Here is a 16651-nt window from a genome sequence, read left to right on the forward strand (position 1 = left end):
TTTTGTGTGATTTTGTTGTCAGCACATTCAACTATGTAAAGAAAAAAGTATTTAATAAGAATATTTCATTCATTCACATCTAGGATGTGTTATTTTAGTGTTCCCTTTATTTTTTGGAGCAGTGTATAATATAGTATCATGTAAGTTAAGCTGCCCTGGTACTACAGTATTATATAGTATCATGTAAATGAAGCTGCCCTGGTACTACAGTATTATATAGTATCGTGTAAATGAAGCTGCCCTGGTACTACAGTATTATATAGTATCGTGTAAATGAAGCTGCCCTGGTACTACAGTATTATATAGTATCGTGTAAATGAAGCTGCCCTGGTACTGCAGTATTATATAGTATAATGTAAGTTAAACTGCTCTGGTACTACAGTAGAATGTAAGTTAAGATATTCTGGTAATACAGTATAATATAGTATCATGTAAATGAAGCTGCCCTGGTACTACAGTATTATATAGTATCATGTAAATGAAGCTGCCCTGGTACTACAGTATTATATAGTATCATGTAAATGAAGCTGCCCTGGTACTACAGTATTATATAGTATCATGTAAATGAAGCTGCCCTGGTACTACAGTATTATATAGTATCATGTAAATGAAGCTGCCCTGGTACTACAGTATTATATAGTATCATGTAAATGAAGCTGCCCTGGTACTACAGTATTATATAGTATCATGTAAATGAAGCTGCCCTGGTACTACAGTATTATAGTTGACACTGTGTGGCGTACGGCCGGTCCACTGGGCTGTGTTGGAAAACCTTAGCAGGAAGACTCTACAAGGACAGACTGTGACAGCAGTTAAGCCGAGTGAGACACTGATGTAGCTTTTAGGGCAAAAAAAGAAAGACATGAAGACAATGAAGTAAGAGCTTGTTTGCAGTTGGCATATTGTTCCCCAGAAGCAGAGAGCGCAACAGAATGATGCACAGGGCAACTGCTTTACATGAAACAAACGATTGGAGTGGGGCCCTTGGTGTACACGCACAGAGGCAGACAGACAGGAGCAGGGCCCTTGGCGCGCGCACACACACACACACACACACGAGCAGGACCCTTGGTTCCAGGAAGGAGTAGCTGTGGAACTAATTTAGATGAGGAAACTCCGAGCCAGGCAGAACCAAGAGCCAAGCAGCTTAGAGGGATGAAGGAGGAGGCTTGAGGTAGGGAGGGAGACAGAGAGGGAGACAGAGAGGGAGGAGGCTTGAGGTAGGGAGGGATACAGAGAGGGAGGAGGCTTGAGGTAGGGAGGGAGACAGAGAGGGAGAGAGGGAGTAGGCTTGAGGTAGTGAGGGAGGGAGGGAGACCGAGAGGGACAGAGGGACAGAGGGATGTAGAAACAGTCGTGATTCTCTCATCAGATATATTGTATCTCCACATTCCACTGTAAACTGTCCTTCTGTATTCTACCACAGAGTTGAATTCCTTAGCTTCAACCCGCTGTGTGTAGGAGTCTAGCAGACAGACTTAAATATATATATATATATAAAAAAAAGGGGCAATATGCAGTTGCTACATCCACTTCTGCACCTGTATGTATGACACGCACCCATTGGTTCATGCAGAATATAACTGATACGTGCCTTACATACCCAATCAGAACCCAAACTATAGTATTGTCGGCTACCTTGATAATACACAGCAGTCAATGTTTTACTCCCAGGTTTGTAAACAAACACTGTATAGCCTCAAAGCACGCTTAAAACTATACATTTGGTATCGTGGATGGTCAGTCCTTGCATCCATATCTCTGTCTATGAATTTGAGAGTGGTTCAATTTCTCTCCCCTCTGCTTTTTACTGAAACAGTACGCTATGTTATCCATTTCAACTGCGGTTTGCCCATTTAACCAGCTAATGAGAGCACATTCTCTGTTACAAATCAGACCCGACCAAGAGGAAGTAGCAGCTTTAGAAACAGACCGAGAGGAAGTAGCGGCTTCAGAAACAGACCGAGAGGAAGTAGCGGCTTCAGAAACAGACCAAGAGGAGGTAGCAGCTACAGATCCGACCAAGAGGAAGTAGCGGCTTCAGAAACAGACCGAGAGGAAGTAGCGGCTTCAGAAACAGACCGAGAGGAAGTAGCGGCTTCAGAAACAGACTGAGAGGAGGTAGCGGCTTCAGAAACAGACCGAGAGGAGGTAGCGGCTTCGGAAACAGACCGAGAGGAGGTAGCGGCTTCAGAAACAGACCGAGAGGAAGTAGCGGCTTCAGAAACAGACCAAGAGGAAGTAGCTGCTTCAGAAACAGACCAAGTGGAAGTAGCGGCTTCAGAAACAGACCAAGTGGAAGTAGCTGTACAGAAAACAGACCAAGAGGAAGTAGCGGCTTCAGAAACCGACAAAGAGGAAGTAGCTGCTTCAGAAACCGACCAAGATTAAGTAGCTGCTTCAGAAACAGACCAAGAGGAAGTAGCTGCTTCAGAAACAGACCAAGAGGAAGTAGCGGCTTCAGAAACAGACCAAGAGGAAGTAGCTGTACAGAAAACAGACCAAGAGGAAGTAGCGGCTTCAGAAACAGACCAAGTGGAAGTAGCTGTACAGACACAGACCAAGAGGAAGTAGCTGCTTCAGAAACAGACCAAGAGGAAGTAGCTGTACAGAAAACAGACCAAGAGGAAGTAGCGGCTTCAGAAACAGACCAAGTGGAAGTAGCTGTACAGACACAGACCAAGAAGAAGTAGCTGCTTCAGAAACAGACCAAGAGGAAGTAGCGGCTTCAGAAACAGACCAAGTGGAAGTAGCTGTACAGACACAGACCAAGAGGAAGTAGCTGCTTCAGAAACAGACCAAGAGGAAGTAGCGGCTTCAGAAACAGACCAAGTGGAAGTAGCTGTACAGAAAACAGACCAAGAGGAAGTAGCGGCTTCAGAAAACAGACCAAGTGGAAGTAGCTGTACAGACACAGACCAAGAGGAAGTAGCGGCTTCAGAAACCGACCAAGAGGAAGTAGCGGCTTCAGAAACTCTAATCTTGTGACCCACTGGGAATGTGATGAAAGAAATAAAAGCTGAAATAATTCTCTCTAGCATTATTCTGACCGTTCACCACTTAAAATAAAGTGGTGATCCTAACTGACCTAAAACAGGGATAATTTACTTGGATTAAATGTCAGGAATTGTGAAAAACTGAGTTTAAATGCATTTGGCTACCTGTATAGTATATAGCAGTACTGTAGGCCTACCTTAATATATAGCAGTACAGTAGGCCTACCTGGATAGTATATAGCAGTACTGTAGGATTACCTTAATATATAGCAGTACTGTAGGCCTACCTGGATAGTATATAGCAGTACTGTAGACATACCTTAATATTTAGCAGTACAGTAGGCCTACCTTAATATATAGCAGTACAGTAGGCCTACCTGGATAATATATAGCAGTACAGTAGGCCTACCTGGATAATATATAGCAGTACAGTAGGCCTACCTTAGTATGTAGCATTACTGTAGACCTACCTTAGTATGTAGCATTACTGTAGGCCTGCCTTAGTATATAGCATTACCGTAGGCCTACCTTAACATATAGCAGTACAGTAGGCCTACCTGGATAATATATATAGCAGTACAGTAGCCCTACCTGGATAATATATATAGCAGTACAGTAGGCCTACCTGGATAATATATATAGCAGTACAGTAGCCCTACCTGGATAATATATATAGCAGTACAGTAGGCCCAGCTGGATATAAAGCAGTATTGTAAAGCCTACCTTGAGTTTGGTGTTGTGTTCGATGGCTGGTGACTTGTCATGCTTGGGAGGCAGACACAGTTCCCATTTTCCAAACTCTTTCTTCTCGTACGGGTGAGAGAAGTTGTCCCAACCATCTATGAAACAAAAGAAAGATAATGATTTATTTAATGTTTCTACTACACATATTGTATATACAATCATTTATATAGTATTTGATTTCTGTACTATAAAAATATAAGCTATATTTGCCTAAATGTGAAGTAGGCTGGATGTCGGCCTAGCAGGGAGATGCCAGACATTGGTATTGTGTTTTTCTGCCCAATATGTGGGCATGTATTTGCAAAATGGATAATAAATTGTCACTAAAAGTATTTAGAATAAGTACAAAACCACCAGCAGGCTCCTGAGAAACAGCCACAACCTGTCCTGTATCACCGCCCTGCACCACCGCCCTGCACCACCACCCTGCATCACCACCGCCCTGCATCACCGCCCTGTATCACCGCCCTGCATCACCGCCCTGCATCACCCAATCACCGCCCTGCATCACCCAATCACCACCCTGCATCACCCAATCACCACCCTGCATCACCGCCCTGCACCACCGCCCTGCACCACCGCCCTGCATCACCCAATCACCACCCTGCATCACCACCGCCCTGCATCACCGCCCTGCATCACCCAATCACCGCCCTGTATCACCGCCCTGCACCACCGCCCTGCATCACCACCCTGCATCACCACCGCCCTGCATCACCGCCCTGTATCACCACCACCCTGCATCGCCGCCCTGCATCGCCGCCCTGCATCACCGCCCTGCATCACCGCACCACCACACTGCATCACCGCCCTGCATCACCGCCCTGCATCACCGCCCTGCATCACCGCCCTGCATCACCACACTGCATCACCACACTGCATCACCGCCCTGCATCACCACACTATCACCGCCCTGCATCACCACACTATCACCGCACTGCATCACCACACTATCACCGCCCTGCATCACCACCCTGCATCACCACCGCCCTGCATCACCGCCCTGTATCACCGCCCTGCATCACCGCCCTGCATCACCCAATCACCGGCCTGCATCACCGCCCTGCATCACCCAATCACCACCCTGCATCACCGCCCTGCACCACCGCCCTGCATCACCCAATCACCACCCTGCATCACCACCGCCCTGCATCACCGCCCTGCATCACCCAATCACCGCCCTGCATCACCGCCCTGTATCACCGCCCTGCACCACCGCCCTGCACCACCGCCCTGCATCACCGCCCTGCATCACAATCACCACCCTGCATCACCGCCCTGCATCACCGCCCTATCACCACCACCCTGCACCGCCCTGCATCGCCGCCCTGCATCACCGCCCTGCATCACCGCCCTGTATCACCGCCCTGCACCACCGCCCTGCACCACCGCCCTGCATCACCGCCCTGCATCACCCAATCACCACCCTGCATCACCACCGCCCTGCATCACCGCCCTGTATCACCACCACCCTGCATCGCCGCCCTGCATCGCCGCCCTGCATCACCGCCCTGCATCACCGCCCTGCATCACCGCACCACCACACTGCATCACCGCCCTGCATCACCGCCCTGCATCACCACACTGCATCACCGCCCTGCATCACCACACTGCATCACCACACTGCATCACCGCCCTGCATCACCACACTATCACCGCACTGCATCACCACACTATCACCGCCCTGCATCACCGCCCTGCATCACCGCCCTGCATCACCGCACCGCATCACCGCCCTGCATCACCGCACCACCACACTGTATCACCGCCTGCATCACCACACTGCATCACCACACTGCATCACCGCCCTGCATCACCACACTATCACCGCCCTGCATCACCACACTATCACCGCCCTGCATCACCACACTATCATCGCCCTGCATCACCGCCCTGCATCACCACACTATCATCGCCCTGCATCACCACACTGTATCGCCGCTCTGCATCACCACACTATCACCGCCCTGCATCACCACACTATCATCGCCCTGCATCACCGCCCTGCATCACCACACTATTGCATCAACAACTCCACCCAAGCTGCCACACTGTCAGCATCACCACACTTTGCATCAACAACTCATCACCCACTATGCTGCATCACCAGACTTTACAACAACTCCACCCACTGCTGTCAGACTTTACAACAACTCCACCCACTGCTGTCAGACTTTACAACAACTCCACCCACTGCTGTCAGACTTTACAACAACTCCACCCACTGCTGTCAGACTTTACAACAACTCCACCCACTGCTGTCAGACTTTACAACAACTCCACCCACTGCTGTCAGACTTTACAACAACTCCACCCACTGCTGTCAGACTTTACAACAACTCCACCCACTGCTGTCAGACTTTACAACAACTCCACCCACTGCTGTCAGACTTTACAACAACTCCACCCACTGCTGTCAGACTTTACAACAACTCCACCCACTGCTGTCAGACTTTACAACAACTCCACCCACTGCTGTCAGACTTTACAACAACTCCACCCACTGCTGTCAGACTTTACAACAACTCCACCCACTGCTGTCAGACTTTACAACAACTCCACCCACTGCTGTCAGACTTTACAACAACTCCACCCACTGCTGTCAGACTTTACAACAACTCCACCCACTGCTGTCAGACTTTACAACAACTCCACCCACTGCTGTCAGACTTTACAACAACTCCACCCACTGCTGTCAGACTTTACAACAACTCCACCCACTGCTGTCAGACTTTACAACAACTCCACCCACTGCTGTCAGACTTTACAACAACTCCACCCACTGCTGTCAGACTTTACAACAACTCCACCCACTGCTGTCAGACTTTACAACAACTCCACCCACTGCTGTCAGACTTTACAACAACTCCACCCACTGCTGTCAGACTTTACAACAACTCCACCCACTGCTGTCAGACTTTACAACAACTCCACCCACCGCTGTCAGACTTTACAACAACTCCACCCACCGCTGTCAGACTTTACAACAACTCCACCCACCGCTGTCAGACTTTACAACAACTCCACCCACCGCTGTCAGACTTTACAACAACTCCACCCACCGCTGTCAGACTTTACAACAACTCCACCCACCGCTGTCAGACTTTACAACAACTCCACCCACCGCTGTCAGACTTTACAACAACTCCACCCACTGCTGTCAGACTTTACAACAACTCCACCCACTGCTGTCAGACTTTACAACAACTCCACCCACTGCTGTCAGACTTTACAACAACTCCACCCACTGCTGTCAGACTTTACAACAACTCCACCCACTGCTGTCAGACTTTACAACAACTCCACCCACTGCTGTCAGACTTTACAACAACTCCACCCACCGCTGTCAGACTTTACAACAACTCCACCCACTGCTGTCAGACTTTACAACAACTCCACCCACTGCTGTCAGACTTTACAACAACTCCACCCACTGCTGTCAGACTTTACAACAACTCCACCCACTGCTGTCAGACTTTACAACAACTCCACCCACTGCTGTCAGACTTTACAACAACTCCACCCACTGCTGTCAGACTTTACAACAACTCCACCCACTGCTGTCAGACTTTACAACAACTCCACCCACTGCTGTCAGACTTTACAACAACTCCACCCACTGCTGTCAGACTTTACAACAACTCCACCCACTGCTGTCAGACTTTACAACAACTCCACCCACTGCTGTCAGACTTTACAACAACTCCACCCACTGCTGTCAGACTTTACAACAACTCCACCCACTGCTGTCAGACTTTACAACAACTCCACCCACTGCTGTCAGACTTTACAACAACTCCAACCACTGCTGTCAGACTTTACAACAACTCCACCCACCGCTGTCAGACTTTACAACAACTCCACCCACTGCTGTCAGACTTTACAACAACTCCACCCACTGCTGTCAGACTTTACAACAACTCCACCCACTGCTGTCAGACTTTACAACAACTCCACCCACCGCTGTCAGACTTTACAACAACTTTACAACAACTTTACAACAACTCCACCCACCGCTGTCAGACTTTACAACAACTCCACCCACTGCTGTCAGACTTTACAACAACTCCACCCACTGCTGTCAGACTTTACAACAACTCCACCCACTGCTGTCAGACTTTACAACAACTCCACCCACTGCTGTCAGACTTTACAACAACTCCACCCACTGCTGTCAGACTTTACAACAACTCCACCCACTGCTGTCAGACTTTACAACAACTCCACCCACCGCTGTCAGACTTTACAACAACTCCACCCACTGCTGTCAGACTTTACAACAACTCCACCCACTGCTGTCAGACTTTACAACAACTCCACCCACTGCTGTCAGACTTTACAACAACTCCACCCACTGCTGTCAGACTTTACAACAACTCCACCCACTGCTGTCAGACTTTACAACAACTCCACCCACTGCTGTCAGACTTTACAACAACTCCACCCACTGCTGTCAGACTTTACAACAACTCCACCCACTGCTGTCAGACTTTACAACAACTCCACCCACTGCTGTCAGACTTTACAACAACTCCACCCACTGCTGTCAGACTTTACAACAACTCCACCCACTGCTGTCAGACTTTACAACAACTCCACCCACTGCTGTCAGACTTTACAACAACTCCACCCACTGCTGTCAGACTTTACAACAACTCCACCCACCGCTGTCAGACTTTACAACAACTCCACCCACTGCTGACAGACTTTACAACAACTCCACCCACTGCTGTCAGACTTTACAACAACTCCACCCACCGCTGTCAGACTTTACAACAACTTTACAACAACTTTACAACAACTTTACAACAACTTTACAACAACTCCACCCACTGCTGTCAGACTTTACAACAACTCCACCCACTGCTGTCAGACTTTACAACAACTCCACCCACTGCTGTCAGACTTTACAACAACTCCACCCACTGCTGTCAGACTTTACAACAACTCCACCCACCGCTGTCAGACTTTACAACAACTCCACCCACCGCTGTCAGACTTTACAACAACTCCACCCACCGCTGTCAGACTTTACAACAACTCCACCCACCGCTGTCAGACTTTACAACAACTCCACCCACTGCTGTCAGACTTTACAACAACTCCACCCACTGCTGTCAGACATATTTTTACAACAACTCCATGAAAATATATCCTGTTGTCCACTGCTGTCAGTGTCCTTACTATTATGAAAATATATCCTGTAGTGCTGTATCCTATTACAAAATCCACCCACTGTCCTGTCAGACTATTATGAAAATATATCCTGTAGTGTCCTGTCATCCTATTATGAAAACTATATCCCAGTGTCCTGTCATCCTATTATGAAAATATATCCTGTACTGCTGTCATCCTATTATGAAAATATATCCCACCGCTGTCAGACTTTATGAAAATATATCCCAGTGTCAGATCCTATTATGAAAATATATCCCACCGCTGTCTGATCCTATTATGAAAATCCACCCTGTAGTGTCCAGATCCTACAAAAATCCATCCCAGTGCTGTCATCCTATTATGAAAACATATCCACCCAGTGTCCAGATCCTATTACAAAATATACCCACCGCTGTCAGAGTGTCCTATTATGAAAATATACCCAGTGTCCTGTCATCCTTTACATGAAAATCCATCCCACTGCTGTCATCCTATTATGAAAATATATCCACTGCTGTCCTGATCCTATTATGAAAATATATCCCACTGTATCCTGTCAGACTATTATGAAAATATATCCTGTAGTGTCCTGTATCCTGAAAATATATCCTGTAGTGTCCTGTATCAGATCCTATTATGAAAATATATCCCAGTGTCAGATCCTATTACAAAATATATCCCAGTGTCCTGTCAGACTTTACATGAAACTATACCCAGTGCTGTCATCCTATCATGAAAATAACTGTAGTGTCCTGTATCCTACCATGAAAATATATCCTGTAGTGTCCTGTATCCTATTATGAAAATATATCCTGTAGTGTCCTGTATCCTATTATGAAAATATATCCTGTAGTGTCCTGTATCCTATTATGAAAATATATCCTGTAGTGTCCTGTATCCTATTATGAAAATATATCCTGTAGTGTCCTGTATCCTATTATGAAAATATATCCTGTAGTGTCCTGTATCCTATTATGAAAATATATCCTGTAGTGTCCTGTATCCTATTATGAAAATATATCCTGAAAATATAAAATATATCCTGTAGTGTCCTGTATCCTATTATGCCATGTATTTTCAGCATTATTCTTTTTGCTAAGCAATTATTATTTTTTTTTTTTACTCAATTCCGCATTTCTTCAGTTTTAATCTATTTGTGCAAGAATCAATTAACTCAAACTCCAAACTAAAACAGGAAGAAGAGCAACATAAGTCATCAAGCAAAGCGTCGGACGTCATTGATCACATGGTAATGTTACTTTGGAACGAGCGTAATATGGAAGTGACCTACTTTTCAGCTCAAGCACATTTACAGAAAGACGGACACACCGTTGAGATTTAGGATGGTAAAGTTTAGGATGGTAAAGGCTGTTTATCAAAACTCAGATGATTTTAATAGGAAACAATGTAATGTTCAAAGAAAAATAAATAAATATCCAGTACCAGTCAAAAGTTTGGACACACCGACTCATTCAAGGGTGCTTGTAAATGTTTTCCTGTTTTATACATAGTAGAATAATAGTAAGGATATCAAAAACTATGAAACAACACATAAGGAATCATGTAGTAACATAAAAAGTGTGTTCAAAGTAGCCACTCTTTGCCTTGATGACAACTTTGCATAGTCTTGGCATTCTCTCAACCAGCTTCACCTGGAATGCTTTTCCAACAGGCTTGGAGTTCCCACATATGTGGACCACTTGTTGGCTGCTTTTTCTTCACAAATCATCCCAAACCATCTCAATTGGGTTGAGGTCGGATGATTGTGGAGGCCAGGTCATCTGATGTAGCACTCCCATCACTCTCCTTCTTGGTCAAATAGCCTTTACACAGCCTGGAGGTGTGTTGGGTCATTGTCCTGTTGAAAAACAAATGATAGTGGGACTAAGTGAAAACGTGATGGGATGGCGTATCGCTGCAGCATGCTGTGGTAACCATGCTGGTTAAGTGTGCCTTGAATTCAAAATAAAATCACTGACAGTGTCACCAGCAAAGCACCCACACACCTCCTCCTCCATGCTTCACAGTAAGGAACTACCCATGCAGAGATCATCTGTTCACCTACTCCGCGTCTCACGAAGACAAGGCAGCTGAAACCAAAAATCTTGACTCATCACAGAGAAGACCAGATTTCCACTGGTCTAATTGCTCGTGTTTCTTGGCGCGAGCTAGTCTCTTATTGAGGTCCTTTAGTAGTGGTTTCCTTGCAGCAATTTGACCACGAAGGCCTGATTCACGCAGTCTCCTCTGAACAATTGATGTTGATATGTGTCTGTTACTTGAACTCTGTGAAACATTTATTTTGGGCTTCAATTTCTGGAAGTGTATATAATTTTGTTTTTATGATCTAAAAACAGGAACTGGATCCTGTGCCTCCAGGTAAAGAGTCCAATTCACTGCTGATTTACAGGCTGAGACACTTGTCAAGCGAGAGTAGGATCATTTGTTTGTTTGTTTGTTTGTTTGTAAGTGGAGTCCAGTAGAGGTTGATGTTTTGAAATCCACAGCAGGATCAAAAACAAAGCAGTGTACATCATTTATCATGTGGCAACTGCCTGACGATTTTGAATGGGGATCGAACTAAGGAATGAAACATATTTAACTCACTTGACAGAAAAAAAAAAAATATATATATATATATATATATATATATATATAAAATAAAATAACTTTGAATAGATAATTGATCATTATCAAAAACCGCTGGTTTATTCACAATCACTGAGGGGAAAACAAATCGAAATAGGCTTTCTAAAGATTCGATACTAGTGTGCTGCGATTTACAGATAGACCCACATGGCAGAGGAATCTATGACCTTCAGTCATCTTTCCACCTGACAAGGTGAAATATTTAGATAAAAACAAAAAGCTTCCAGCAGGGGTCGGCACGGGTCGGCACTCTCTGACCGGCAGGGGTCGGCACTCTCTGACCGGCAGGGGTCGGCAGGGGTCGGCACTCTCTGCCCGGCAGGGGTCGGCACTCTCTGCCCGGCAGGGGTCGGCACTCTCTGCCCGGCAGGGGTCGGCACTCTCTGCCCGGCAGGGGTCGGCACACTCTGCCCGGCAGGGGTCGGCACACTCTGCCCGGCAGGGGTCGGCACACTCTGCCCGGCAGGGGTCGGCACTCTCTGTCCAGCAGTTCCTACAGCAGTCAGATGGTAGTGTGATGTTCAAAGCTGCAAACTACATCACTAGCTAGGTTTCTAACCAATTGGCGACAGATTTTCATGAGAATATTTTTAAAAATAAAACGTTTTTTTTTCTATCAGCATAAAAACAATATGCACATTTTCCCACTAACGATGAGTTTCCATCAAATTGACGTGTTGCTGATAAAAGGCTGTGTGGTGATGTAGTACACGTGTTGCTGATAAAAGGCTGTGTGGTGATGTAGTACACGTGTTGCTGATAAAAGGCTGTGTGGTGATGTAGTAATCGTGTTGCTGATAAAAGGCTGTGTGGTGATGTAGTACACGTGTTGCTGATAAAAGGCTGTGTGGTGATGTAGTACACGTGTTGCTGATAAAAGGCTGTGTGTGTGGTGATGTAGTGCACGTGTTGCCGATAAAAGGCTGTGTGTGTGGTGATGTAGTACACGTGTTGCTGATAAAAGGCTGTGTGGTGATGTAGTACACGTGTTGCCGATAAAAGGCTGCGTGGTGATGTAGTACACGTGTTGCCGATAAAAGGCTGTGTGCGTGGTGATGTAGTACACGTGTTGCTGATAAAAGGCTGTGTGGTGATGTAGTACACGTGTTGCTGATAAAAGGCTGTGTGGTGATGTAGTACACGTGTTGCTGATAAAAGGCTGTGTGGTGATGTAGTACACGTGTTGCTGATAAAAGGCTGTGTGGTGATGTAGTACACGTGTTGCTGATAAAAGGCTGTGTGGTGATGTAGTACACGTGTTGCTGATAAAAGGCTGTGTGTGTGGTGATGTAGTGCACGTGTTGCTGATAAAAGGCTGTGTGGTGATGTAGTACACGTGTTGCCGATAAAAGGCTGTGTGGTGATGTAGTACACGTGTTGCTGATAAAAGGCTGTGTGGTGATGTAGTACACGTGTTGCCGATAAAAGGCTGTGTGGTGATGTAGTACACGTGTTGCTGATAAAAGGCTGCGTGGTGATGTAGTGCACGTAAAAGTTACACTGATTTCTATTTTCAGATCTATTGATGGGTTTTGTCTGTGTGAATGATGTTACTACGGTCTTGGCACGGACGTGTTGACATGATAAAAGCTTAAATGATATGGTGATGTAGCAAAGCATCCATCGTGTTGCTGATAAAAGGCTGTGATGTGTGGTGATCAGACTACTTGTACATTTGAATCATTTGCTGATTTGAAAAGGCTGTGTGGTGATGTCCCATCACTAAAACAAAGTAAGCGTGTTGCCGCTAAACTTTAAAAGGTTAATTCTTCTTATCTTGATGTACTTCACAGTAGTAACTTTTAATTAACAAATGATAAAAGGCTGTGTGGAGAAGTTTGTCACAAAAACCAAATGAATCGACATGCCTACCGGCCGACTCTCCCAACATTTTATTATATTTTTACGGATGATCAACAATCAAAGTAGCCGATAAAAACATTGTGGTGATGTAGACATCTTTCCAGAAACACGTGTTTTGCTTGATAATCAAGGCTCCGTGGAGCATCTTGATGTAGTGAGAACAGACATCTTTATAATCACCAGCTCCTCCGTGAGAACAGAGCATCTTTATAATCACAGAGTGATGTAGTGAGAACAGAGCATCTTTATAATCACAGAGTAGCTCCTCCGTGAGAAAGAGCATCTGTGTGTGATGTACTCCATCTTTTTGTTCTGATCAAAATCCCTCTCTATCCCTCTCTCTTTCTGCACGCTCTGAAGCTTATTTTGATGTAAAGAATATCTTCTTTTTGTTTCCTTTCCCTTGTTCTCTCCATCCCTTCTCCCTCTGCATGGCTGTAAAGACCTGGAGGGAAAATGATCTATAGCAAAGCTCCTTGCTAAAAAAATAAAAGGCTGTGATCTTGATGTAGTAAAACGTGCTCCCTTCCTTCCTGTGCTGATAAAAGGCATGTGTGGTGATTTATACCACTCTGTTCTAAATCTGATAAAAGCATTGAACTGTGTGGTGATGTAAAACAACACAAAGCATTTTAGAATTAGTTCTGATAAAGGCTAACAGGAGGTGATGTAGTGGGTCTACTCTAACAGGAGAGTGTTGATACTAGTGATAAAAGGTTGTGGTGATGTGGGTCTACTCACGGGGAGAGACGTTTGCTACTAGTGGGTCTAAAGGTTCTGGTGGTGATCTACCGGGAGAGACGTTCTGATACTAGTGGGTCTGCTGATAACAAAGGCTGATACTGTGGTGATGTAACGGGAGAGACGTGTTGCTATAAAAGGCGTGTGGTGATGTAGTACTCACGAGACGTTGCTAGTGGGATAAGAGGCTGATACTGTGGTGATGTAGTAGACGTTCTGATTGCTGATAACAAGAGACGCTGATACTGTGGTGATCTAGAGAGACGTTCTGATACTAGTGGGTCTGTGTGGTGATGGAGACACGTGTTGCTGATAAAAGGCTGTGTGGTGATGTAGTAGATCGTACTAGTGTACCGGGAGAGACGTTCTGATACTAGTGGGTGACTCTAACAGGAAGACGTTCTGATACTAGTGGGTCTACTCTAACAGGAGAGTGTTGATACTGATAAACAGGAGGCTGATACTAGTGGGTGATGAGAGACGTTCTGATACTGTTGCTGATAAAAGACGTTCTGTGGTGGGTCTACTCTAACGGAGAGACGTTCTGATACTAGTGGGTCTGACTAACGGGAGAGCTGATACTAGTGGTGATGTAGAGACGTTCTGATACTGTTGCTGATAAAAGGCTGTACTAGTGGGTGATGTAGAGACGTGTTGATACTAGTGATAAAAGGCTGATACTGTGGTGATGTAACGGAGAGACGTTCGATACTGTTGCTCTACTCGGGAAGACGCTGTACTAGTGATGGAGAGACGTTCTGATACTAGTGGGTCTACTCTAAAAGACGTTCTGTGTGGTGATGTAGGAGAGACGTGTTGCTGATGGGCTGTGTGGTGATGTAGATACTAGTGGGTCTGCTGATAACAGGAGGCTGTGTGGGTGATGAGAGACGTTCTGATGTTAGTGATAAACAGGAGAGACTGATACTAGTGGGTCTGATGTAGATACTAGTGGGTCTACTCTAACAGGACGTGTTGATACTAGTGGGATAACAGGAGAGGCTGTGTGGGTGATGTAACAGGAGAGACACGTCTGATACTGCTGATAAAGGAGAGACGTTCTGATACTAGTGGTACTCTAACAGGAGAGACGTTCTGGTACTAGTGGGTCTACTCTGTAACGGAGAGTGATACTAGTGGGTGACTCTAAAGGAGAGACGTTCTGATACTAGTGGGTGAGACGTGATACTAGTGGGTCTACTCTAACAGGAGAGACGTTCTGATACTAGTGGGTCTGTGTGGTGACGTTCTGATACTAGTGGGTCTACTCTGATAACGTTCTGATACTGTGGGTGATGTAACAGGAGAGACGTGTTGTCTGATAAAGGGAGGCTGTGTGGTGATAACCGGAGAGACGTTCTGTTGGGTCTATAAAAGGCTGTTGTGATACTAGTGGGTCTACTCTAACAGGATAAACGTTCTGATACTAGTGGGTCTACACTAACAGGAGAGCTGTCTGGTACTAGTGGGTCTACTCTAACAGGAGAGACGTTCTGGTACTAGTGGGTCTACTCTGTAACGGAGAGACGTTCTGATACTAGTGGGTCTACTCTGTAACAGGAGAGACGTTCTGATACTAGTGGGTCTACTCTGTAACGGAGAGACGTTCTGATACTAGTGGGTCTACTCTGTAACAGGAGAGACGTTCTGATACTAGTGGGTCTACTCTGTAACAGGAGAGACGTTCTGATACTAGTGGGTCTAATCTAACAGGAGAGACGTTCTGATACTAGTTCTATTTTAACAGGAGAGATCTGATACTAGTGGGTTTACTCTGTAACAAAGAATCTGATACTAGTGGGTTGAAGGAGAGACGTTCTGATACTAGTGGGTCTACTTAACAGGAGAGACGTTCTGGTACTAGTGGGTCTACTCTGTACCGGAGAGACGTTCTGATACTAGTGGTACTTAACAGGAGAGACGTTCTGATACAGTGGGACTCTAACGGAGAGACGTTCTGATACTAGTGGGTCTTTAACAGGAGAGACGTTCTGATACTAGTGGGTCTCATCTGTAGTGGGTCTACTCTGTAACGGAAGACGTTTGATACTAGTGGGTCTACTCTGTAACAGGAGAGACGTTTGATACTAGTGGGTCTACACTAACAGGAGAGACCTCTGGTACTAGTGGGTCTATCTAACCGGAGAGACGTTCTGAGTGGGTCTACTCTAACAGGAGAGACGTCTGATACAGTGGGTCTATCTAACAGGAGAGACGTTCTGATAACACTAACAGGAGAGACGTTCTGGTTAAATCATTAACAGGAGAGACGTTCTGGTAAGTGGGTCTACTTTAACGGAACGTTCTGATACTAGTGGGTCTACTCTTAACAGGAGATTTGATACATGGGTTCACTGATACTAGTGGGTCTACTCTGTAACAGTAACGTTTGATACTATTAACAAATGCATTAGCAGGAAACTTCTGATAAATGGGTCTATTCGTTCTAACAGGAGAGACGTTTCTGATACTAGTGGGTCTACTCTAACGGAGAGACGTTC

The 16651-nt window shown here is 45.7% G+C and overlaps 1 protein-coding gene across 1 annotated transcript in view; it reads right to left on the reverse strand.

The window, feature by feature from the left end:
* Window positions 1–16651, reverse strand: part of LOC115120576 (1,4-alpha-glucan-branching enzyme-like) — a 234388-nt gene that overhangs the window by 165728 nt on the left and 52009 nt on the right. The window contains exon 3 of the mRNA XM_065024960.1: window positions 3720–3835. Coding sequence (XP_064881032.1) covers window positions 3720–3835 — 116 coding nt within the window. The remainder of the gene's footprint in view (window positions 1–3719; window positions 3836–16651) is intronic.

The sequence above is a fragment of the Oncorhynchus nerka genome, linkage group LG11, assembly GCF_034236695.1.
Source record: "Oncorhynchus nerka isolate Pitt River linkage group LG11, Oner_Uvic_2.0, whole genome shotgun sequence".
Classification (NCBI taxonomy): domain Eukaryota; kingdom Metazoa; phylum Chordata; class Actinopteri; order Salmoniformes; family Salmonidae; genus Oncorhynchus; species Oncorhynchus nerka.